Below are 26,319 nucleotides of genomic sequence, written 5' to 3' on the forward strand. Positions count from 1 at the left end.
TAGTCATGTGGGATATACAGAAACCAGCTGTTGTCGACAGCAAGTGAACAGAAGCCTCTTAACCTACTAAGCTAATTTTAATAAATGTTTGAAGCTTATCACCTTGAAAACACCAAGTGAGAGCCTTGAGGGAATTTACAGCTCCAAAATAGCTTGTTCTGTTATTGTCAGGCTAATGCTAGGCTAACTTAAGAAACTAAGGTGCAGAGATATTTCATCAGGGGACCAAACAGGAGTGGAACCATCCATCCATCCATCTTCTATCGCCTTATCTCCACATGAGTCGCAAATACCATTAATGTGATATAATCCAGTGGCAACCATTATGACTTCACCCATAACAATCTGAACTCCTTTCAGAGGTGTCACCTGCAACCAGGCTTCTATTGGTCGATACCAGCTGTCAATCACACTGGTGTCCGCTTATATGTTTCAAACAGAGTTATTTTTGCAACCAGAGAACTCTGTACATTTTTATATACAGTCTATAATACTAAAATGTCCATGTAACATTAAGTCCCATTTCAGTAGTGGAAATACTGGACGTGACAATAAGTAACACTGGAAATAAAAATGATAAAACAAAGAGCAAACAGCCTGAAGTAATTTTCAGGCTTCTGGCAGAATAATGTTCCTCATTATTGTGTATGTGTGTCTTTCCGCGTAATGAATATTTCAGCAAGTTCACTGTCAAATGACACCACCACTTTGAAGTGTTCACCACATGAGGTAAAGTGACTTCAGGAGTGAAGCTGACTTTTTCTTTCATTTTAATGTGTGACCTCTGAGTGTGGACATTTTGTCTGGGCCCCACATCTAAAGAACCTTTTCAGGATTTTAGGGTTACAGTTAGAATTGGGTTTATTTTAGGGTTAGGGTAAGGGTTAGGCACTTAGTTTTGATGGCTACGGTTAAGGTTGCAGTAAGGGGCTAGGAAACGCATTATGTCTATTATGTGTCCTCACTAAGATATAAAAAACAAGTTGTTCTGTGTGTGTGTGTCATCTCCCCCTGCCCCTACTGCTGCTCTTGTAACAATGCCATCGGCTAAGCTCCAGTTTATGAGCCTGCCCTGCTCACCTAACAACCTAACACAACCCTTCATACACACACTGTCACACACACCTGGCAAAGCATGATAGGACAGTTTATCCTGGGGGTAACTGGAAAGGGCAGGATGCCAAAAACATACAAGAATAACGATAGAGTGTACATCTGTGTGTGTGAGAGAGAGGTTAGTTGTGTTCAGTTTTCCCTACAATTTTCCAAACACACAATTTTGTGTGTATAGTTTTACACGTGCACACACACTCACACACACAAGGGCTCAATAACAATAAATATTAGAATAGAAATATACATTTTTAAGTACTCTATATCAATATAATGTGTATGATGAGTGAAATGTTCCTATATTTAGTGTTTGTTGTTTTCTGTCCATAAAAAAAAACAATTTACTGATTTCTTCAACTTTCATGCAAGAGCAAAAATCTGTCTATAATAATCCTGACATTTGATTTATCATGTTAATTATTGACCATATGAATACAAAAAAATACATATTTGTAGGATGGACACAGCCTACGCTGTAGCCTACATAAGCATAATGACATAAAAAAGAGGAAAAAGAGGAAAATCACACTTGTTTAAGTCTGCACCACTGCATCGTTGAATAGAGTTTGATGTAGTGTGACCTAAATAATTCACTTTTAGAGCTACAGAGTGTGTGTGTGTGTGTGTGTGTGTGTGTGAGAGAGAGCAGAGAGACTGAACTCACATCACTCCACATTCCATTCATGGCTCACATAACTTTCCTCATCTCATCTGTGTGTGTGTGTGTGTGTGTGTATGTTCGTGCGTGTGTTTTATTTCATGCAATCGTGTGTGTGTGTTTCGAGCTGCACCCACTCCACACTAATTGTATTCATTCTGAAGCCCTAGAATTAGCCAGACCCTAAAAAAGCCCAATAATGACTACTTCAGCTACATGATGACACCCACCCTGTGGCAGAGCCACTGAAACATACTGTGCTGTACTCACTCAAACACATTCCACCACACATACACACACCCTCCTGCACATACAGTCACATACAGACTCACACAGACAGGATCATATAAACACACCGGACGAGACACAAGTGCCCACACACACACACACAAGTACAGACAGTACTCACACACAAGTATGCACACATGTTGTACACACACATCACAAACACGTCTGATCAATAAAACACTGCACAAGTTGGTGTTATATAAAAGAGAGAGAGAGGAAAGGAGAGACAGCAAACTGCTGGCCTAGTTGTCAATGGCAACAGTGTTTTGGAGGGTAATCATCAGTACATGCAGTCAGCTCTGCTGCACAGCATGGTGGGAAATCACCACAAAAATGACACCTCATCATTCTGAAGACAGAACACAGATAATGTGCTTGATAACTTTAAAATTAAAATGCTTTTAATTCACCTGTTACATGCCAACACTGTACATAAAGTATGAGTATGGGAATCTAAGGGCTTGGAATCGACGATAAAATGATTATCGATGTATCTTGCTGAATTTTTATTACAAAACTAATGTTATTCAATTAATCTGTCAATTACTTGTTTGGGCCATACAATGTTCAAAAATGTTGACTGGTGTTTCCCAAATCTTAAAATGATGACATTCTTCTCAAATGTCTTGAAAGTTATTCAGTTTTAATGATTTGTTTGTTCTATGGAGCGAAGAAACCAGAAAATATTCACATTAAGGACACACATTTTTAATTTCATTTAAATGATTTAAAGCCGCAGTGCAAATCTTTTGGTGATTTTTGTTGTTGTTATTCTGCCTCTGTTTAGTCTTTGTGAACAGAATTGAATGCTGAGTTCTTCATCTGAAAACAAGCTCTGTCAAGCAAAACTACATGTGCATCTTTCCACTAAGATTCTAACTGATGGATACTTTTCAGGCCATCCTATCTCAAGATTTATCTTGTGATACTGGTTTTTGAAAAAAGATGCCAAAAGTAACGGGTGAGAAAAAAAACAAAAATTTGGTTCAAATAATTACGGGTTATACAATAGTGACCTGCACAATGTCCAACTGCAGCGCTGTTGCTAGGCAACAGCTGACAGGGTGAAAGAAGCTGGTGACACAATGAGGAAAGACTCTCTAAAGACCAGACCTTCTCATTTTGGTCCAGTCCTTCACTTTCTGTGTGGCTCATGAAGGCTGCATAGATGGAGTCTTCCAAAGGATGTGACCTCTGATATGGGACAGTTTGTTTGCTCAAACAGGAAGTTTGGATCCAATTACTGACACTGACCAACTGCGATTCAAACACATGGCACTTAAATAAGTTAAAGTGATACCACACAACTGCACACAACTGCAAGACCTGAGAAACAAGCCACTTCACTGGAAATCCTCATCAATCCTAGAAGAAAAGCAATGTGTGTGTGTCTGTTCACCAAACATGCTTTCAGCTCTCATTTTCCTGCTGTATATGGTATAATGCAGACACAGATCAATGCAAATTCTATTCACCCCAATGACACGAGGAGGAGGCTGTCAGAGTAATTACACAGTCCTGTGAGGCCACATCACTCTGCCCACCAACAGCATGGATGTGAATGTGGGTCAACACACAAACACACACACACACACGTGCACTGTTTTGTACAGCTATTCTTCTTAAGACACTGTATTAACTTCCATTCATTTACAGCCAAAAAAGAATTATCCCTAACCTTAATTAACCTAACCACAATTTCAATATTAGCCCTAAAAACCAGTTCCTCAGAAATGAGGTTCTGCCTCAATAGGACCAAGTTTTGGTCTCTGTGAAGACCACTGGTCCTGAAGAGGTAATAAATACAAGTATAAACACACACAAATAATTGCGTGGCTAGTTGATCTAGGTGAAGGCCAGAAGAAATAAAAGCAGGTCAAGCAGGAAGTGGAAAACAGTCGACATATTGAGGCGTTTGATAAGTGGTCAATTTTACAGCTTATCTTCATTTAAGGAGTCAAGATGTCCTTTTATCTCACAATATTGTCCATAATATCACAGTTTCAATGGTGATAACAGAATGATGAATTTGTGTTGTGTTGGATTTATCATACACTCAAAGCGATTGCAGAAAAATAACCCAGTTTTTAATATCACCTTTAAGTAATTTTCCATCTGAATGCAAATCTTTTCCAGTGGGGCATTTCAATTAGTTAACAGACACTTTCGCTTCTTCAGGAGACATTTAGTCTCATGACTTGTTGGAACACAACACAAGCAGAACTTTATGGTCAATTGTGTAAGAGGTGACCATATGCACGGTCACTTCCTGGTCTTCAATAAGCAAGCTTGTTTACTTTGGGTAAGCTGTCAGGCAAAGATGCAGTGGGGTTCTACAGTCACTGTCTGCAGTAGTTACCAAGAGTATTTAGTGGGTTAGGGTTTGTCTTTTTCCTTTTAGGCCATGTTGAATCACTCAGGGATAACTGCTAAAACAACTACTAAAAGACAATGGAGAAGTTTTGATCACCAACATTACCTCCTTACAAAGTACCCTTAGCGACATGGAGCTGGCTTATATTCGGGCAGAAGTTGTCCATATAGTCCATTAGTTAGTGACATCTAATGCTGAGACCACAAACTACGACCCCTCCCTTTCATAAGTGCGTCAGGGAACTACGATAGCCTTTGCAATCGCTTTATCACAACTCTGTCCACTCTCTCCCATTTCCTCATTTATCGATCAGGTTTAAGAGCGATGCTTATCTTTTCTTAGTTAGCTTCTGCTTCAAAATGTAAAAAGCACACACCCATTCAGGGTGTTGTAGAAACATTTTACAACTGACAATTTTGATTTTAAAGCTGCTATTCACTATACAAACATATTTAAGAGTGGTATAGTCACTTAAAACACTCTTACGTGTTGTCTTAAATGCTTTATCACTAAGCGCAATGACAAAAAAATCTTCCTACTTCAATGAATACCTTATTTGTAGTGTAGCTTGTAGCACAAGGCAGCAGCGGCAGCAGCAGCACATTTTTAGTTAGTTGACAGTATGCATGTTTGCAGAAGAGATACATTTAAGAGATTTGCTTTTAAGCTCAACACTCTATACATAGATCCTGCAGAAGTGATGAAATTTACAAAGGTCTTTGAATGCATTATCTGTCCCTCAGCTCAACACACTGTGAACCTTGCATTACTTTCACAAGCTCTCATGCACTAGACTCCAGTTTAGAATGTGAATATTTGCCAAATATCCATCATACCCAAACCATCTCTACATACTGGACCACTACAGCCTGACCAACAAAATGGTAACGTTTAAATATTTATATTACTCCAAGTTAATATAACACATTGAAATATGCCACTTACAAAAACTGAGATAACTACTCATCACTATGTATGACTAAAATATATGCAGACATGCACAGTCTGATAAGGGCATAAATAGTAGTTGAAGGCAAATATTATAATTAAGATTGTCATATTGCAACAATTGTGAAAAATGTGTGTATGGTTAATAATCTCATGGCATCTGAGTGGTGTTAGTTAAGATTGTTACATTTATCTTAAATCAGTGACGTATGTTTCACAAAGCAGCCCTGTTTTCTTGGTTTTTACTGCTTAGTTACCCAGAGATAACAATAGAATGCAGGAGTGTTCTTCCTCGTTCTGGCTAATATTATTTCCATTTGTTTGTATGTTTTAAAGGCTAATGTCACTCTACAGTTTACAGTAGGACTCCTGTTGCTGGGGGAAGTCCGTCTGCTAATGTACACAGGATATTATGTAAACAAACGAAATATAAGGGCTTTTACATTGAAAATATGTGCGAGGTGTTAACATTGGTGTCACAGTATTTGGTAATAACACTGATGGTAGTTGTATAATAACATATACAGCTGTACAGAGAATATTGACTGCATTATTCTTCAGCTGCTGTTTCCTCTGTGTTGTCATTTTCCACACATTCCCAACACGGTTCAGTCCTAGTCATTCGCACTGGGACACAATGTAACGCCGCGCGGCCCATTATCGGACCGGCTGCGTGTTGTTGTTAAAGGTGACTGTGAAGGAAAGGAATTTACCTGAAACGGTGGATTCCGTGGTTTTCGAGGCGACTCTCCGGAGCTGCCAGGCCCGGATGCTGCCCTCCTCCGCTTTATCCGCCCACTGAAGGAGCCTCAAACACAGCTTCTTTTTCGTCTGTGTTCTGTTCTAGCTCCACACGCTCCAACAGCGAAATAAAATATCCTCAGAAACACACTCGCTCACACTCACCGGCGGGAATGAGGGCTGTGAAGACACACAGCTTCTCACCGAAAACCTGAAGTGTCGTTAGTGTGGCGGTGAAAGCAGTTTAAAGAGGCTGGAGGAGGACCTGCTGTCGACAGAGGCGACGGGAGGGGTGTAGGCAAACCTGCCGTCAGTGGGACCTACATAAGCAGCGACACAACTTCCGGTGACATTTCAAAATATAACCGCACCCAAACGTACAGTGATACCGTCAGTTTCAAAATGAAAGCTTCAAAGGCGAGGTTTTTTTTTGCATCCTGTTCAAAATAAAACAACGAAAAATGTATTTTATGGATATCTAACACAAAGATACAAACATATGATAAACCGTATTACACCGTATAAATTGCAGATAAAAAAATACAATCTTTCTGTTGTTAGTAAACCAATATATTTCCATATTTTTTATATCATTCTTCTGAATACGTACATTTACCTTATAAAATTATAATTTTAATGTGTACATTTATTATTTTACCATTTTTATCAAAGACTGGAATATTAGAAATACAATGAACATTTTCTAATTTCTCTCAAATTTGAAATGTTCTTTTTAAAAAGAAAATGATGTCATCATCACAAAGATGTGAATATTTAACTTATTTTTAACCGACTTGATCGTTTTTCGTTGTGTGGTTGTCTGATGTTTTATTGTTATTTAATTACAGCCATAATCTGAAACAGGCTGACACAGAGATGATAATCAATTGAGCCTTAAAACCATAACCGAGATTCATTTTTGGTTGTGTATCAGCACCTGCTGGTGAAAAGCTGTAACTGCATGCATCGCTGTAATTTTGTAGTTCCAAACTGGTAATGAAATAATGGCTTTTTCCATTTGTGTTATTGTTATTCTATTCAATAGAGCTACAAATCTAGTTATATAATAACATGTTTTGAATATATTGCCACAGTGTCTCTTAGAAGCATATGTTTCAGCCCCATTTCTGACCTATGACCTACGGTTTTCATCACAATCAATGCCTATTTTATGGTATTGATAAACGTATAGGTTCCAGGTTCAACCACACATTAAAGTTATAGTATTTCACAACATCTCTGCTCTCAGTTAAATATCTAAAATCAGATCATAGATCTCAATAAAATAGAATCATTCTAAAACATACACAAGTTGTTAATCACTGAGTTTTAAGCAGTAGGAGGTCACACTGAAAGAAATGCTGAGTGAGGAAAGAACTCTTGAGTAGTTGGAACACATTAATGAGATTCAAGATTTATCTTTGATCACGTCAAAAACACAGAAACCTGTCATTGTTGTGTCTTTTATGTGTTTATCTACTAAATATGCCTGTGTGACGTACTGTATATGAGTATCTCCTCAATGAATTTCACCAGCGCATTGGTATATTGGTTCCATGGTGTAATGGTCAGCACTCTGGACTTTGAATCCAGTGATCCGAGTTCAAGTCTCGGTGGAACCTGAGCTTTAAGGTGTAGCACTCGAAATACAGTTTAAACCAGATTAAAAGGAATTCAGATTGTCCTTGGCTAAACGTTTAAAAAGATGTATTATCCAGAATCCACTCTGAGTAATTAAGAAATTGATGTGGTTCAGTGCTTGTCACTCACCAACTATGATCTATACAAAAATTACGGTTGAGCAATTTCGAGGGCATGCTCTCTTTATGTGTGAGTGGGTGGTGGTTCCACTCTGGAAAAGTCGAGTGTGTTGGTCCAGGTTCCACCGAGACTTGAACTCGGATCACTGGATTCAAAGTCCAGAGTGCTGACCATTACACCATGGAACCACCACACACTGCAAGCTATACATTGGGCAGATCTATATAATAATAAATAAAGGAAAATAATAAAGGAAAACAAGCCCTAGAAATGGTTGAACTGTAATTTTTGTTTAAGCCTTGTTTAAGCCAATGTTTAATACATTGAGGACATACTCATATGTCACACAGGCATATTTAGTAGATAAAGACATAAAAGACATAACATGGACATCATTATTTGGACTGAACTACAATATATTAAAGGCGACATAGAATGCTTGTATCACACATATATGTTAGTTATGGAGGTCTACTTACATATATTAACTTGTTTTCATGGTTAAAATCCTCCTAATCGCCGCAAACGAGCCGATCAAAATATCTCCTCACTGACGCTCTCGTCAGCCGCGCTGTTTCAGACCAAAACCACACCCCCAGAACCAGGACTGTGTTGTGATTGGCCAGCCAACGAGAGCTTTCCTACTGTACTGTGATTGGCCAGGTACCTGGAAGTGACGTAATAGATAGGCCAGCTCTCAGATACACAGCTCCCCCTCTGGCACGATGGATGCTCTGCATCTCAGCAGCTACAACGAGAGTAGTTCTTCTTCTTCTGCGGTTGAATGTACGCAACCGGATGTGCCCGGACTAGTGCCCGCACCGGGAGGCGCTACGGTGGTGAGAGGAGTGGTGAGGATTTTTGATTACGACATCAAACTACGGAAGTGCCGATCCGCTTCGCAGAGCCCAGGAAAACAATACAACACTATTTTCTCAGCAGTGGCTGAACTGTTTGTTCTGAAACTCTAGGGTTTCATAAACGAGGTACACACACAAACGCAGCGTTAATTGGAGCTTCCGGTCTATGTGGGCTTTAATATACATGAACAGATTTAGTAATAGTTGAATTGTAATTTCTGTGGTTTGATCTATACTGATCTATACAAAAATTACAGTTCAACAATTTTTAGGGCATGCTCTCTTTATGTTATAGATCTGCTCGACGCACAGGTAGGATTGCGTGGTGGTTCCATGGTGTAATGGTCAGCACTCTGGACTTTGAATCCAGTGATCCGAGTTCAAATCTCGGTGGAACCTGAGTTATAAACTGCAGCTCTCCAAATACAGTTGACACTGGACCAGATTAATTCAGATTATCCTTGGATGGCTGTGAAAAAGCAAAAAAGTTGTGGTTCCGTGGTGTAATGGTCAGCAATGTTCTTTGAGTAAAGTGACTTTAAAGAAATCACTAATAGATATGTGTGCTTTGCTTTGGAACCACCATGCGATCCTAACTATACGGAGAGCAGATCTCTTCCTTGCCCACAGGCCATCAGACTGCTAAACAGTAGCACATAATGCTACTATTCACTCTGTATTTATTTATTGAATTTTTACTTATATTTTATTGACTATTTTCTTTTTGTGATGGGATGAGAAGGTGTCTGTCTGGCAAAATGCATTTCATTGTACTGACTGTACTTTTAAAATATATGAAAATAAACTAAACAAAACTATATACGGAGAGCATGCCCTAGATATTGTTGAACGGTAATTTTGTCTATATCATGGTTGGTTATGAGTGACAAAACAAAGTTCAATAAATAAATAAATACATAAATAAATATAGAGTTATAAATCATTCACCAGAGACTTTAATTCGTAAAATACACAGATAATGCATTACTTTGTTGATAATAACTATCAACAGAATCCAAAGACAATCTGTATTTGGAGATCTACATCTTAAAGCTCAGGTTCCACCGAGATTTGAACTCGGATCACTGGATTCAAAGTCCAGAGTGCTGACCATTACACCATGGAACCACCATACAATACTACCTAAACATCGAGCAGATCTACAATATAAAGAGAACTTGCCCTAGAAATTGTTGAGCTGTAATTTTTGTATAGATAATGGTTGGTGACAAACACTGAATCTCAGTAATTTCTTCCAATTATTCAGAGTGGATTTTCTAGATGATAGAGCTTTTTAACATTTATCCAGGGACAATCTTAACTTCTTTTAATGTGGTATCAACTAAATTTGGATAGCTACAGTTCAAAGCTCAGGTTCCACCGAGACTTGAACTCGGATCACTGGATTCAAAGTCCAGAGTGCTGACCATTACACCATGGAACCTATACACAAAAAAAAACTGGTGCAATTCATTGAGGAGATACTCATATATGTCACACAGGCATATTTAGTAGATAATGACATGGACATCATTATTTGGACTGAACTACAATATATTAATATACAGGTGCATCTCAATAAATTAGAATATTGTGGAAAAGATCATTTATTTCAGTAATTCAACTCAAATAGTGAAACCCTGTATTTTATAAATTCAATACACACAAACTGAAGTAGTTTAAGTCTTTAGTTTTTTTAATTGTGATGATTTTGGCTCACATTTAACAACAACCCAAAATTCACTGTTTCACTATTTGAGTTGAAATAAATGAACTTTTCCACAGTATTCTAATTTCTTAAGATGCACATGTACATTAAGAGAATTAGTAATGGTTGAAATGTAATTTCTGTGGTTTTGGTGTTTTGGACATGAATCTCATTAATGTGTTCCAACGACTCAGAGTTCTTTCCTCACTCAGCATTTCTTTTAGTGTGACCTCCTGCTGCTTAAAACTCAGGTTCCACCGAGACTTGAACTCGGATTGCTGGATTCAGAGTCCAGAGTGCTGACCATTACACCATGGAACCCTTAAAACATACCACAAAAAACAAGGTTTAAAAAAATACAGTTCAACAATATCTAGGGCATGCTCTCCTTTTAATATAGATCTAGTCAATGTTTGGTTTGCATTGTGTGGTGGTTTCATGGTGTGATGGTCAGCACTCTGGACTTTGAATCCAGTGATCCGAGTTAAAAAGCTGACTTCAAGATTCAGTGTATAAGAATTGGTGCGCTTCTGATTCAAGTTCCTTGCAAAGACTACTTATTCTAAGGCTACACTGCCTGACTACAAAGCAATTATTAATTCTCTTCAAAATACAATTGATACCAAATCAATTCACATATCATCCAGAAAATTCACTGAGTAATCTGAAGAAATTAATGTGATCCAGGGTTTGTCACTCATCACCAACCACGATCTATAAAAAATTATAGTTCAACTGTTACTAGGACATGCTCTGTTTATATTATAGATCTTCTCGACATATAGTTAGGAACAAGCAGTGGTTCCATGGTGTAATGGTCAGCACTCTGGACTTTGAATCCAGTGATCCGAGTTCAAATCTCGGTGGAACCTGACTTATGAATTTGGTGCGCTTCTGATTTAAGACTTTGCATAGACTACTTATTCTAAGGCTACAATAAAGCAATTATTAATTAATGAGCTTTAACCTTAATGTGCTTTTAGTTAATTTATCAGGAAAAATGTAAGGGTTTGAGTCTGAGTGACTTAATATATTCAATAAAACAGTACCACTCAGCACTTACATATATTTCACAGAATGGGATGGGTGTCTTTGCACATTTCACACCAACTGGTGATTGTGTTAAAATAATCTGAGTGTCCATGTGCTGGTGGGTCTTAAAATAAAGTGAAATACGGCACATTTCCCTCTGAGCTCTGTTTGCTGCATTGTTCAGGTTTTGATCAGAAGAGTGACATGTATTGTATTAAGCTTCCTAAGTTTTATTTCACTCACTGTTTTGTTTTCACACCTTGATTAATCATCCACTGATCTAGTCAGATTTGTCTTGACCACTCGTCCGTCTCTTTGTCCCCTCAGACCTGCCAGGTAGACCTGAGGTTTGGGCACGTTGCTCGCTCCATCTCTCTTGCTTTGACAGGCGGCGTCTTTGGGCGGCCACGTCTGAGTGGCGTTTTCCCGCCGCATGTGGCTCAGATCAGTCTGTGCTGAGTGCGTCACTTTTGTCCGAAGATCAGCCTAGAATACGAAAACACAGATGACTCATTACAATGACAAGGTTCATAATTTGTTGAAATTCTCTTCACATCTGGATAGCCACTGAAAATAAGGAAGTATGGAAAAGAAGAAAAAAATATAGTCTGAGTGTGTATATGTTGGCAATATCAGACTGAAACTGAGGCTACCATATATCCCACCCCCTCTCTCTCTTGGCTAAGCTCCGCCCCCACATAGAACATCCACTGCTAGAAGCCAAATGGAGGAAACCACGCAGGTTAGCACAGCAAATCCTTCTGCTTGGTCTGAAAGAAATAAATGCTCATGATTATTTGTGACAGGACTCCAAAGGCTACAGACACTAGACTTTTTTCTTTTGCTGCTTTTCTACTACATGGTCCCACCACGCCTCGCCTCGGAACAGCATGGCTCGACTCTACATGTTTGGTTTGGTTGGTTTTCATAACAATGTAGTACCTCCTCAACGTGGGTGGGGTCATCACAGCACGGCTGCATGGAACTATGATTTTATACGTGACACACACAAGTGTGACTAGTGACTTGTAAAGCACTTGTTTTCCATGTACTGAATCATTAGAATCAGTTAATTAAAAAGATTTGTTCAGTACTTCCTACATGATCTCCATCTGACACAGTCACTGGACTGAAATATGATCGCCGGCTTTCAGCAATGCTGTTGCTAACTACACCAGACTCCTGTAAAATATTGAGATTTTAGACATTTCCGTGCTGCTAAATGTCTAAAATAGGGGTGCGGTAGCTCAGTAGTTAAGACCTGTACCCCGTGTGCAGCAACATCATGGTCACAAGTTCAACTCCACCCCTGGCTGGTTGTACTTAAGTCACTTTGGATAAAAGTGTCTGCTAAATGACATGTAATGTAAATCTTGGAGATTAACTCGGTTTTCAGGAATTTTAAGTCATCTTTACCAATCGACAGTTCAGCATTGTTCAGTTTGATTCTTGTGTCGGACTTCTTGCTCATGACTCTTCCAGTGACGACACTCTGACCAATCAGTGGCCGGCAGTCTGACGAAGTTACGAACACTTTCGGCTCAGCTCGCTTGGAACCTTGGCTGAGCAGGTACTAAAAAATGTACCAGGCAAGTCGAGTTGCCCTAGGACCACGTAGTATGTGTGTATGAAATAGCCTGGATGGGCAGATACAAAGAGCTTTGAAAACAATGGCATATTAACCCACATTCAACTCAACTATCAGAAAAGCTTTATTACTAATGCTGATGCTGTGATGTTTGGTGCCAAAAAGACCTCAAAGGAAAGAGCTATTTCTAAAACTACACAGTGATTATGTGCAAAAACGGAGTCCTTTGAATTCTGACTCACCAGTTTGATAGCTTTTCGTCGCAGCTCCCACTCGTTCCACTCGTATGACTGGACGATGTTTCCCTCCACTGGGTGGATGTCAGTCTGTGTGCTGATCTCACACTTCGTGATGGATTTCACCAATAAACTCTCTCCTGGCTCCAACTGCAATAGCAGTAGTCACTATTTGTCAATTAATAGTTAACTGACATTTCAGTGCCCAGATAAGCTATGATAAAAATGATTATAATAATACACGATACATTCCCCACACCAAACTCCAAAATTAAGCAATTTCACATCACAGTGTACAAGATTTTTATATCCACTGCTGCTTCCATTAAAAAGTTCAAATCTGTCATTTTGTGACTACTGTGTTTGAAATCCTTAATTCAGATTTACATGGATGACCTGCTCTTTTTCCTTGTGTCACCACTGGCCGTGCCCAATGATTACTTTAAATACCACTCTCTAAAAAACCTGAACTATCACTTTTCCCAAAAAAATAAACCTTTGTTTGTTCCTTTGAACTGTAGATGCGCTAAGTCACGGTGTAGTTTGACTTTAAAACCTAAGTGGTTACCTGTGGACCACAAACAGCTGGCACAGTGTTATTCTTTGCTAGTCATGTCAAAGTTACGAACAGTGGCTTTAATCAAATGTACTGCACATGAGTGTGTGCTTAGTCAGACAGTGAAGAGGACTCACCTCAGTGTATGGAGTGACACGGGAGACCTGTTGATGGAGTTGGAGCAGCTGAATGAGTTCAGGGGAGAGCTTGGCTTTTTCTGCAACCTCTGTTATGAAGTCATCTGGACAGGAGGCAAATTTTAAGGCAGCTTCTTTGGAGCTAAAAACATAGTGCTTTTCTTTGTGCTTCAAGACTCCAATGTGTGGATTACCTGCAAGAAGTAATGAGGCATATTAAAAAATCAAAAAGATGTAAATAGATGAATTCAAATCAATTTATTTGTATAGTGCCAAATCATAACATACATTATCTCAAGGCACTGTACATAGACAACATCATGAAGAGCAGAAAAACCCAACAATTCACCCATTGAGCAAACACTAGGCACCAGTGAAGAGAAAAAAACTCCCTTTTATCAGGAAGAAAACCTAACAGAACCAGACTCGACCGGTTGGGGTGAAAGGAAAAATGTAGGACAGAAAGGGGGGAGAGAAAAGACAAGAGGGAGATGAGGTAGAGACAGAAGAGACCAGGAGCAGATATACAACAATTGTATCAAGTTAAAAGTTTAGACAGGACAGTTCTGAGTCAGTGATGACATGTTTATAGGACTACAATGTCATTTATATAAGCAGCAGCAGAAATTGTTGATACTGGATAATACAGTAAGAGCATTACCTGGAAGCAGAAGCCCATCTCTATTCACGAGTGTGTAACCACACACTCCATTATACTGCAGCAACAGATCATTAAAACTATCTGTTGTTTCAGGCAGGAGCCATTCCTGTGTCTTCATCTCCGATGGAACAATACGCTCATCTGAAAGACAAAAAAATGTTCAGTTTTTCTATGATATTAATAATTTTAGACAATGTGTCAGTGTCCTACCTGAAGACTCAGTCATTCTCTGCTCATCTGTCTTCACATCAGTCGCCCCCAGCAGGTCATCCAAATACGCCTCAGAGAAGATCTCAGCCTGAGAGGCCAGGAAGAGCTGCAGATTGTGTGTAATGTTACTGAGGATGTTCAGCAGCTCAGCCTCATCCTGAAGTCCAGTCCACACCTTTGACAGGGCTTTGAACAGGGGCTGAAAGATAATGTCAAAATAATGAACTGAAGAATAACCAAAGCAGCATAAAAAATATAAACGTAAGAAAAGGTTCTCAGTTAAACTTTAAGCTGTGAACCAAGTGAGAGGTCCCACTGTTAGGAAAACATCCAGACTACAGCTCTGTCCTAACATGAGTTCAACCTTCATTTGAGATGAAAGCAAATACGCATGTTTGTCAAAATGGTGAACTATTCCTTTTGAAGATACTATGACGATAACAGCAGATACAGTCAAAGACAACCAAACAACGCTCAAAAAGGTATCATTTATGTATTAAAATTGCAATTTGAAACAATACAATGATCTAATGCTTTTATGAGGAGTTGAACCAAAGAGCTTTGCATGAAAAAAGGGGCAGGATTAAAAAGGCAGGGCTTTAAATGAGATTTGAAAACATTAAAGGTAACAGAACATCTATTAACTGAGATGATTAATTACAGTGAAAAGGACACTTACAAAGACCTGTGTAGTGGGAACAGCTGCCTTTGACTTCACTCTCTCTTTCAGCAGCTTCATGTGAGTCGACAGCTCCGTCTGCAGGAATTCAACATGCTTGGTGCAAAGATGACTGTCAGCCTGGTGGTAAAAGGAAAGAAATGTATTTCAGAAATATAACATGTGAATTCACCAGTTATTTTGTTTTATTTAAAGAAAACATTTAATTAAATTGAAAAAAGTGTATATACAACAAATAAGCATGATCGTATTAGGGCTTAATCATTTGGGTAACATATCTTCATGTGCTTGTATGTTTTTCTGAAGGATATTGAGATTTGATTTGTCATAATCTACCTTAAATTCAATATTCTCTATAACAGATTTGAAATGTGTTGGAGCATTGTCCCAAGGCAGCTTCAAAATGGGTATTCTAGAAAAAACCAAAATGAGAGCAACACCGATGGCAAGTGAGTGGAGCAACCTCATTCCATGGGGGATGTCTTCCACAGTGTGAGGCTTTTGAAAATTTGAGGTGAAAAGGGGGCATTCTACAGCTCCCTAAGGGGGAAATTATTACAGCTCCGTTAAACAAGCACCTAGGTTTGTCCGTCAAAACTCGCACACAGGCTGCGATAGTCGAATGATCACATGAAGTCACATGATCCTGTATATGAGGATATGAAATGTCATGAAAATATGTACTGCACCGACGATGTGGACAGATTTTGGAGTCATTAAGCATTTTCTAGCAGGCAGGAATATTGTTTACTGGCATCAGTTTGACATTTTTACAGGAAAGCGTTTTTACGCAAGACTGCATGTAGAGTAAACTAATGAATAGCATCACACACTAAATCTGCAGTGCGCATGAGAAAAGTAAGAGGGTGCAGTTTCAGAAAAAACCCTGATACATATTAAGATATATATATATTAAAAAAAAAAAAAACGTTATTTGTCCACAGGAGCAGAACACTTAGAAAATAGTTTTAAAATAGATAGGATTTTTTCCAACATGTATGTATTTTTAAGTTTTTCTTATTTTTACTTTGCATGGGTTATGGAACAATCAATAGTAGAAGGATGAAATTGCAGCATTTGTGATGCTAATTGAATTGTGTTTCACTGCAGTTTTGATTTGAAAACCAATGATTGTAGAGCCCAAGTTTATATTAGTGTATAATTGGTTTAGACTAAAACTGTTTGTTTTATGTTGCCTTAAAATAAGCACTTTAAGGAGGCAGACGTCTTTATTTAGTAAACTAAGATGGCTCACACATTTAAAAAGGGGAATGCGTGTTTGTCCATTCGAGCTGCTTTAGAAACATGGTGAGACAAGATGTCTGCCTCCTTAAAGTACTATCATGATTGGGACAGGGAGCATTAAGATTAGGAGTCTCACCTTTAATTGTCACTAATTCCTATAGCTATTATAGTGATGAAATATACCACAACTGCACAGACTATTGCTGTTTCCTCACCAGTAATGTTTTGAGGAAGACTTCGTGCTGCCTGACATTGTACAGAGCTTGTCTGAGCAGAACAATGGGCACGTCATGTTGTCCAGGTTCTTTGTCAGGGTCTGTTAGCTTCTCCAGCACAGTCGTATATTTCCACGCCAAACTCTGTGACACACTCAGCTTCTCTTCGATGCCTTTGCCGACGACTGGAAGAGCTTCAGTAAGAATTTCTGGCACTGCAGGGGAAGATTGAATAAGTATTATAACTATGACAGCATTGATGTAGTTGAAGATATGTAAAGACTGATGCCAGTTTGAAAAAGAAAAAACACTCTTTTAGACTGGGTTCTCAGACCATTAAGACACAACTGCTTCACACTTCACGTTTTATTTGTTTTTTGTAAAATTTTTGCAATATACCGAAGTAATGGCATAAAGAATTGAAAGGTACATGTCAAGTAATACTGTAACATTAATCAATTTCGAGCAACGTTGGATTCATGTAAAGCTTCATGCATTCTCCCGATGGGCATGCAATTTTGTTAGGCAGGCAGTAATTATGGGTCAAGAGGTAAAGTTTGATTTTGTGTGCAAATGACTGTGAGAGCATTTGTTTAGCAATTATATCACAAACGTAATACATTCCCTATGGAATGGTGACAGCTGTGTCACTTTTGTTTAATGTAGACCATTGTTCTTGTATGTCAGCTTACTGCCATACAAGAGAGGCCATGCCAGAGAGGAAAACCTTTGTTTGGTAACTCAGACTCAAATACTGAGGACCAAGGACTTGGGTCAGACTTTTCTTTAGGTGACTCAGACTCGGACTCAAACACTGGTAGCGTTGGACTTGACTTGACTGGTGACTTGGAATCAAACACAACTGCAACCTGAACTACGTACTCAAAGCTGCCAATATGGCTCACTAATTAGTAGGACGCAGTACTGTACTGATTTCATGGAGTTCCGTCTCCTGTGCTCCCTTCTTGCAGGCTTTGTTGAAGAGTCGTATCCCTGTTACGATCATGGTGAGTTCACTGAGTTGCTGCTCCTTCTCCTTCTTTAAGAGCACCATGAAGGCTCCCAGTTCCGTTGGAGGAAAGACACTCTGCAGCGCAGCTGGGCCGAAGAGAGATCAAGAGTCAGGAGGATATAAAGTGAGATCAAAGATAAACAGGGATTAGCTTGATTCAGTCACAAGTAAATGAATGAGCTTTAACACACACTGGTGTTAAAGCTCATTCAATAAAATCAATAAAATCATGATCCAGTTCATTACAAAGGTGTCAGTCTGTGGTCAATACAAACTATCAGTAGAGACAGTAGAATTTGGGTTTTAAACCTGTGGTGTATAATTTTCAAATATGAAAATATATATCTGTTAAATTCACATATCGGTCTGTATTTTTCAGTATAGATGGACAGTGTTTAGATCTCCTCACTGCAACAGCAACATTGCACTAGTAAAGAGAGACGACATTGTTGGCACTGCCCTTTTATCCTACACAACTAAACTAAGATGGCTCACACATTTAAAAAGGGGAATGCATATTTGTTAATTTGAGCTGCTGTAGAAACATGGTGAGACAAGATAAAAACAAGTGAGTGTGAAACCTGCAGCCTCTTGCACCGCATGGACGTGTGCAGGTGAGCCCATGCCGGAGCGAAGCAGAATGTAAGTGACTATTCTGTGGTACAGAGAATCCAGTTCTTCACGTGTTTTCACCCGACTGTCAGTGATGTCCCTGCTCACTGGACTCAGCCTCGACTCCACCACCTGCTGGATTTCCTCAAGAAACTCACCTGCGTGTAAGCGCGCGCACACACACAGAGTCAGATTATACATTATACATTTTGTAAAATATCCACTGTTATTTTATAGCTCATTATTTCAAAAGATAATATATCATGTCCATTTATTCATTCATGTTTTTGTATGTTTCATGTTTTATTACTTTTCTCCATTGTGGTTTTTGCATTGTTTGTTAATTTTATCTGAATTTCCTTTGTAGATCGTTGTCCTCCAGTTCTGTCTTGTTTTTAAAACTATGACATTTGCTGTTTTGTATTTTGCGGTTTTTACCTTCATGTTTCCCCTGTTTCTAACTCTGGATATCCTACATTTGCCATGTCAATCAAAGCAATTTGTAAACTATAGATGCTATAAAAATTCATAAAGTTATAATTATTACATAATTTGCCAGGTCTAAAAACCTTGTTGTATACTTTGGGACATTAAGTAATTGATTGGGGCATGTAAAAAACATTTTAACTGTTACAAGATTAAAAAAGGGGGGAAAAAGTGTATATTTGTCAAGCCATTTTCACTTTTAATGTCTTTAAAAGATTCAATAAGGTTTTTCCATAAAGGTTTTGGCACCTGCTACAATTTGGTCACACTAAGAATCAAGATCTATCACTAAGAATGTATTTCAGAAAGAAAATTGAGCAAAAAAAATTATTACTTATTGCAAACTACTAGGTCACTCAACAGAAAATTATTATCACTGAATAGCTTTGCATTTTGGTCTGGGTTTTTTTTGGACATGACATGAATATACAGTTAGCCAGTGTTAAAAGAGACAGATTAATTCATAAGGAGAAGAATTGTATGTAATTGTTAGATCCAGACACATAAACATTACTATTAATGAGCCTGCAGTTTTTGTTACTTACGTCGGGAGGTATAATTCATGTCAAAATACACTTGCATTTTGATCGTGTCAAGGGTTGGGCTGCACTTCTCCATGAGTTTATCCAGACACATCTGTAAGAAATATTGTGGATTTGAAAAATGCTGTATTTTCCATTGACCACTCTGAGCTTGTGAGGGAAATTCATAACCTGAGGTCAGCTGCTCTGTGCCTTTTGGATTAATAGATGAAAGGGGATTTTACATTAATTGTTTGGGTGGTGGTGGTGTTTTTCCTGGAGTTGGTATCCATATAGCCTAACTGTTTCCTTCTAATTCCATATTCTTATCTTCATTATTTCTTCTTTGGTATTTTTTAACAGAAATACTGTTCTGGTCTGGATGTAATCTTTCATGAAATTCATCCCAATCACATTGTAATTTTTATTTCTATCTTATTTCCTTTTATAAGCGTATTAAAAACCTTGTTATTGGTTCTTTGGTAAATTAAACATTTTAAATTAGTAAAGAAAAAAGGAAACCAGCAAGCATTTCACACATGACTTTCAAAATAAAATTCAGTCAAAATAACTTTGAGTAGTTAACTACAGAACAAACTGAACACAACGAATGAGGTTAAATTAAAACATACCTCTTCAAGTTTCTGGATATCCTGTTTTGTCAGAGTTCGGTCAACATTAAACCCATTTCTTGGGTCCAAAACAACAGCTTTCACCTGAAATTCAATATAAATACATACTTTTTAAAAACTGTAACGCAGCGTTGTGATAGTCCACGTTGAAGGAAAACACATATTTTACTGGTTAAAACTTCAGAATAAAATTCTTGAGTTGTCAACTGTGCATATTGACCTACATTATTTTATTTTTTGACAAAAAGGAAGTTGACAAATTACTTTGGAATTGATTAACATTGTGTAATGTGGAACATTTTTAAATTAATGCATCTGTATTGATAATCGTATTTTCTTGTTAGTGTGTTTGTTATGCACCTCAAAACCAAAGCAAATCCATTGTATGCAATATAACAGATTCTGATTAGCATCTAGCTGGCCAGCTAGCTTCATTTCGAGTTTACTGACCATGAACGCCACCAAAGTGTCCGACACAGCGTGTCCCCTAGCCGCGCACTCCTGCACTATCTCACGGATAATGTTTTTAATCACGCTTTCTGCGTGAGCCCGAGACATTTCTACAAAAAAATTACTTTTAGTAGTCGCCGACAGTTTGCAGCAGCTTGTTGATGGCTGGTTGTCACGGTAACAGTGTTCATGTGACGTGTCCGCGAGTCCTCAGCTGCGTCGCACTTCGGGGGGGTGGTTCTGAACCAAAATGAGACACTGCGGTCAAAAACCTTTCACGCCTGTAGAACCGTTCTTCTACGTTAATATTTCTACAATATGGTTTTATTTGGTTTAGTTGGAGCGCACCTGTCGTGCTGCGTTCACGAACAATTAAAGAGTGGGACATTTCGCTTTAAGGGAAAAAAGGTTTCATCACACATCAAATCAGATCAGATGAAAAGTATTATTATTATTATTGTTGTTATCATTATTATTATTTATATAGACGGATAAGGTCACACTTAATCATACTTAATGACTTGTCAGGGGCCTGAACATATTAGATCTTTTTTTTGGACAAAGCACAGACACAAACCAGGGACTGTGGTAGTGTCTCTGTTAATTTTTCATGTAAAGTTCAAATCATGTTATATATGTAAATAAGTGCAATAATTAGTGCCGTCAATCAATTAAAAAAATTAACTAATTCATCGCACAATTTTTTGTACTTTGCTGAGCAAAAACTTTATTTATACAAAATATTTACCAAACACTTTATTACGACATTATTTCTTTCAATCATTTCTGTCCAAGGTCAACACACTCTGCTGTGGTACTGACTGTGTCCAATGTGGAAGTGGACATACTTTTTAAGTGTGTTTTCTAGTACAGTTGATCGGTATGGTTCCGTTATTGTGACTAAGAAAGGGTAAATGTAAAATCTCCAGTTAACTGGTGTAGGAGACTTAAACACAAAATCTGGGATGCTGTGTTCATGAGTCAAACCTCGGATGCCCAGAGATTTCCCAAGTCTTGCTGTCACTTACTGCTTTTTCTTCCTGTAACAACTCTCAAGTCTCATGAGAATACACAGCAAGCGCTGGTTGTCATTACTGCTTCAATAATGTTGTACATGCTGAATGATAATTGAAGAGTCAGATTCACATCTGTAGGTCAACACATTCTGCACTGATACTCACCATATGTTCATATTGGTAGTTGGTATTCAACATGTAACTTGTGAGGATGAAGTAGAGGGCAGAGAGCTGGGTGTCATGGTGGATGCGACTGGTGCTGCAGGAATTGTGTCATATCCCAAAGTGGAAATGCTGAGGGCCAAGAAATCAGGACCAGATGTAACAGTGGAGAGATGAAGCCTGAGAAACATATTAGTTCAGCACTGCGAGACAATCAGTGATGTCACAGAATCCCTCAACTTTTCCTCCATGCCGTCCGTCACATCATGCTCTTCTGTTGCCTCTGAATCAGGCTGCAGTGACTGACCAGTCTGCTGGAGCAGATACTGAATTACAGTGAGCTCTCCTTCAAACAATAGAGACAAAGAGAAATATTTACAAAACTTCATTAAGTTCATAAAAGATTACATTACCAGTATGTTCAGAAATGCTTACCAGTGTAACGTGAGTGTAAGGAGACCTCTGGTGCCACCTCCCTGCCAAACAGCTTCTCACAATTTCTGACTAAAGCAGGTCATAAGTAGCTGTGTAAGGCAGAGGCTCCAGTTAACAGAGCAGCAGCACCACAAACATGGCATGTGCCATAATGTCAAATTTCCTTAAATAACAAGAATGGTAAATTGGCCCCTAAGATTTTTTTAGTATTTAAGTATGTGTTTTGTGGAATACAACCTTGATTCCCTTAAATTTAAAATGTATTTCTTAATTTGGAAATACAATAAATGTTTTCCTAATTTACAGAATGACACAGTTGCAGCAGCTCTGGTCAACCCTCCAACTGTTTTCTCTTTTCCTTGCCTTTTTCCTTTAATATACACAAACAAATTAATGTATTACCAAAATAGCTGATCTATAGTTAATAAACAGTTCCCTGATTGATTAATTAATCTATTAATTACAGCTCTATTTTACATCAACTTCTATAGGTAGCATATGTTTTTAGACATAAACATAACTTTTTCATCTATGTATATATATATATATATATATATATGGAAAATGCATATTTTATATAAAAATGAATGGCACAGGTGTATAAAGCAAATTAGAGAGCTTATGTACAGCAAGTTAAAGCAGTGAGATCAGAAAGGTTGGGCCAGAAAAAATGTCACTGGTGTGGAACACTTCCTCCGGATCCTTTTCCTCTTTTTCGAGTAGTTGTCTATCTAGTTCCTGACCAGAGTGATATGATGTTGGTTAAAACAGCCCAGAACACAATCCAGATGTAAAGGGTTACTGACAGAAGTAGGATTCTCACCCACAACTCCAGAGCAACACTGTCACCTAAATGCTGGCGTTTCCTTACTGTAAAGAATGTCAAGTATTTTGCAGTAGCTAAGCTGGTTCCATGGTGTAATGGTTAGCACTCTGGACTCTGAATCCAGCGATCCGAGTTCAAATCTCGGTGGAACCTGATTTTGAACAATCCTCTGTGTTTACACTTATACAACACCCTGAAATCAGCTGATAGTTGCCAGTCAGAAACTCAATCATCACCACAAAATTGACAAATGGTTAGAAATGTAATTGAGGCACAGCGAGTCATTCGCTTCATCAATTCATTCCTGACATGTGCTATGGTCAGTTTCATTACTTTCACCTGTGTTTTAATAGCCACACCTGCAGTCGTTGGTCCTCCTCCCATCAGTCAGTTAATGTAGGTTAAAGCAAGGTTAGGAAGGATCCTCCGGATTCTCGCCCTTTTCCCCCCAAAGCTGTCCTTGATCGACCACACGTCTTTTATTGGCTGAAAATAAAGTGCACAGACGAGACTAACCCCGTCAACCAACAAAGCTAACAGCGCTAAGCTGTCATTAAACACAACAGTTAACAAACAACGCGTAAAATCACTTTTCCAACCCGTTTCTGGTGTTTTAAGTTAAAGTGGAGAGAAATTATGAAACAAAGCTGGGTAAGAATCACTTTTAGTCAACTCTGCAGCGGTTGGCTATGCTAGCTAGCATGCTAATGTGTGGCGCAGAGCGAAATTCTTTTTCTTTACCACCAAATGCGCTCTCCCAGAAAACTAATTCTATTTGCTTTTATGTAAAACGTTTTTATAATCCATACATCATTTACAATAGGACTTTCTTATGACTATGTGATGAATAAATGATGAATGAAATGCTGTGCCCACACTTACCTCGCCTCTGAGCTGTGAGGGCTACCTCTGTCTCAGGGAGATGATCGCTGAGTTGAAGAAAACAAATGTCAACATAGAAAAATATCCAGATGGTGGAGAGACACAATACATCATCATATTCAATCCCATAAAAACCACCCTTCAGTGTGCCCTAACGTTTTTAAAGAGGTCCCATAACTCATCATTCTCTCTATCTAACTAGCGCTAACTAGTGTCAATAATATTTCAACCTAAAAAGGTTAAGAATATGATATAAGATTTGTGTATACATTACGTGTTTAATCCTGGTATCAATTAGTACTAATGTTAACACAAAGAGGACACCCACTGGGCAGTCATTTTGGTATAATGTGTACCTAATAAAGTGGCACCTGCTGTATTCTGCTAATGTAGCTCAGCTCCTGCTCACTGGATATTTTCTCCTTTCTTTTTCAGACCGTTCCTCTTCTTTTTACATGTTATGATGTAGTAGCCTTTATTTTGAGGATTGAAAAGAAAACCTCTCTCTGAATCCAACAATTTAAATTCAGATCTCAGATTGACATGTTTTTGTAATATCCTGTGTAACATAATTGAGTAACAAGTTGACATATTTGTTCACACACTCAGATGAACTGATCGCTGTTGTAGTCTTACTTCTTATTAATATTAACATGTACATGTGAGTTCAGATCAGTTAAATACTGTGCACAAGTCACACACAGTATGTCCAGCAGAGGGCAGCAAAGACCAGTGAAAGGCTGAAGGTCTGTTTTCTGTGTTTTTGGGCATTTTTCACAGCAGAAAGGAAAAGTTCTTGTGTTCTGGGCTGTTTCACAACACTGAGATATTGTATTAACCCAGAGATTCTGCCTTAATTAAGTCAAGAGGGGTCTGTGTTGTACTGGATAACATTTGAAACACTTAATAATTTGCGTCACTTAATTAAGTTGTGTGAGTTCAAAGACTATTTAAATTTGTGTTTGTCAGGAGTGGGATTTGTGAAATTTGCCAGGAGTGGGATCTGTGAAATTTGATTTTCCCCTGTCCAGCCACTTTCTTTCAGTCCATTTTTCTTTGTAATGTCATTTGCCCAACATTTGTGACAGAAAGATGGAGTACAGTGGTGATGATTGCATTTCTGACTGTGAACAATGAGCTGATTTTAGTGTGTTGTCATTCTTCATCAGTTTATCAAGTGTGAATACAGAGGATTGTTCAAAATCATGTTCCACCAAGACTTGAACTTGGATTGGTGGATTCATAGTCCAGAGTGCTAACCATTACACCATGGAACTGGCTTTACCTCTTTGAAACAATGAATTAATTAAATTTTTTAGACTCTTAGTTTACGGTGTTCACATGGTTCTCAAACTGGGGCACATGTACCACCAGTCGACTTGGAGGAAAATCAGAAATATGGTTTGTATATATATGTGATCGGAGTGAAGCTGAGGAATTTTGTGGGAAATTAAACAAATAACTAAAATTACTAAATAAATAAATAAATAAATAATTAAAGTCATCTTATCTCACATTACATCTTAATCTAAATGTGTTATACCAGTGAAAAGTCCATAGCTGGCATTGCTAGGCCTATTTACACCACTGTGTTTCAACATTGGTGATAAATATTTAAATAAATGTTTAAATATTTAAAATAATTACGATAATAATTATGAGTTTGCCATTCTTGTTGGTTCAGACTGACGAGGGAAGACTTGCAGGTGTGGCCAATAGAACGTGGGACAAGCTGGTGGGCGTGGAAGAATGACAGGAAGTAAACTGATCTGCAACAAGAGAATACTGTTAGTTTTAAAACAAAACAAAATAAAACTCATGCTAGTGCTAAATGAAGTGCTCATACATAAAACCGTCCATTCCTTAACTCTTCTTTAAGCTAAGTGGCTTCTGTCTGTTTACAGCCAGGATATTTTGACTAGACTGGGGGACATCAAGGCCACAATAACATCCATTTATTGCTCCTCTCTGAGAATGGATTAAACCAAAAAGAGGATCTTTTTTTTCTAGGCTACATTTATTACACAATAATAATAATAATTATTATTATGTATACTATTATATTATTATTATTGCTCTCCCTCTGTCTTTTGTCTGTGAAGTCAAACACAGCCACCGTTACATGATCACACTGAAGGAGAAGATATTAGAGGGAGAGGACGAAGGGAATAAAAAACTCTTCTGACTTGAACAAGATAAGTTACAGCCGGCTCTCTGAAGTCAGATTTAGCAGGGTTTAGGTTAATTGAACAAGCATATATTTGCACAATCTTAT

The 26,319-nt window shown here is 38.2% G+C and overlaps 2 protein-coding genes and 8 non-coding genes across 14 annotated transcripts in view; 4 read left to right on the top strand and 6 right to left on the bottom strand.

The window, feature by feature from the left end:
- Nucleotides 1–6,446, bottom strand: part of LOC131456106 (cyclin-dependent kinase 17) — a 34,686-nt gene extending 28,240 nt beyond the window's left edge. Inside the window, exon 1 of the mRNA XM_058624120.1 lies at nucleotides 6,095–6,446. The gene's annotated coding sequence lies outside the window, so the exon portion shown is untranslated. The remainder of the gene's footprint in view (nucleotides 1–6,094) is intronic.
- Nucleotides 6,447–7,672: 1,226 nt separating this feature from the next.
- Nucleotides 7,673–7,744, top strand: trnaq-uug (transfer RNA glutamine (anticodon UUG)). The gene has a single exon. It is a non-coding gene; the product is annotated as a tRNA-Gln (tRNA).
- A 255-nt stretch (nucleotides 7,745–7,999) lies between these two features.
- trnaq-uug (transfer RNA glutamine (anticodon UUG)) lies at nucleotides 8,000–8,071 on the bottom strand. The gene has a single exon. It is a non-coding gene; the product is annotated as a tRNA-Gln (tRNA).
- A 999-nt stretch (nucleotides 8,072–9,070) lies between these two features.
- Nucleotides 9,071–9,142, top strand: trnaq-uug (transfer RNA glutamine (anticodon UUG)). The gene has a single exon. It is a non-coding gene; the product is annotated as a tRNA-Gln (tRNA).
- A 657-nt stretch (nucleotides 9,143–9,799) lies between these two features.
- Nucleotides 9,800–9,871, bottom strand: trnaq-uug (transfer RNA glutamine (anticodon UUG)). Its single transcript has one exon. It is a non-coding gene; the product is annotated as a tRNA-Gln (tRNA).
- Nucleotides 9,872–9,947: 76 nt separating this feature from the next.
- On the bottom strand, nucleotides 9,948–25,874 carry cfap206 (cilia and flagella associated protein 206). 5 transcript variants are annotated; one of them, XM_058623808.1, is made up of 15 exons: nucleotides 25,731–25,874; nucleotides 24,045–24,091; nucleotides 22,337–22,425; nucleotides 21,905–22,247; nucleotides 20,274–20,357; nucleotides 19,666–19,756; nucleotides 18,604–18,792; nucleotides 17,941–18,108; nucleotides 17,011–17,225; nucleotides 15,551–15,670; nucleotides 14,872–15,070; nucleotides 14,662–14,802; nucleotides 14,001–14,194; nucleotides 13,314–13,457; nucleotides 9,948–11,969 (listed from the first exon to the last, which is right to left on the bottom strand). In XM_058623808.1, exons 4-15 carry the CDS (start codon nucleotides 21,935–21,937, stop codon nucleotides 11,748–11,750), a joined length of 1,800 nt encoding a protein of 599 aa, XP_058479791.1. In that variant the 5' UTR covers nucleotides 21,938–22,247; nucleotides 22,337–22,425; nucleotides 24,045–24,091; nucleotides 25,731–25,874; the 3' UTR covers nucleotides 9,948–11,747. The 5 variants fall into 5 exon arrangements, with proteins under 5 accessions (XP_058479791.1, XP_058479793.1, XP_058479794.1 ...); XM_058623810.1 differs by lacking the exon at nucleotides 25,731–25,874 and having other exon boundaries at nucleotides 24,045–24,326; XM_058623811.1 differs by lacking the exons at nucleotides 24,045–24,091; nucleotides 25,731–25,874 and adding an exon at nucleotides 23,522–23,918.
- On the bottom strand, nucleotides 10,116–10,187 carry trnaq-uug (transfer RNA glutamine (anticodon UUG)). The gene has a single exon. It is a non-coding gene; the product is annotated as a tRNA-Gln (tRNA).
- trnaq-cug (transfer RNA glutamine (anticodon CUG)) lies at nucleotides 10,701–10,772 on the bottom strand. The gene has a single exon. It is a non-coding gene; the product is annotated as a tRNA-Gln (tRNA).
- On the top strand, nucleotides 11,252–11,323 carry trnaq-uug (transfer RNA glutamine (anticodon UUG)). Its single transcript has one exon. It is a non-coding gene; the product is annotated as a tRNA-Gln (tRNA).
- trnaq-cug (transfer RNA glutamine (anticodon CUG)) lies at nucleotides 23,244–23,315 on the top strand. Its single transcript has one exon. It is a non-coding gene; the product is annotated as a tRNA-Gln (tRNA).
- Nucleotides 25,875–26,319: the final 445 nt, after the last annotated feature.

Source organism: Solea solea, chromosome 3 (genome assembly GCF_958295425.1).
Source record: "Solea solea chromosome 3, fSolSol10.1, whole genome shotgun sequence".
Taxonomy (NCBI): Eukaryota; Metazoa; Chordata; class Actinopteri; order Pleuronectiformes; family Soleidae; genus Solea; species Solea solea.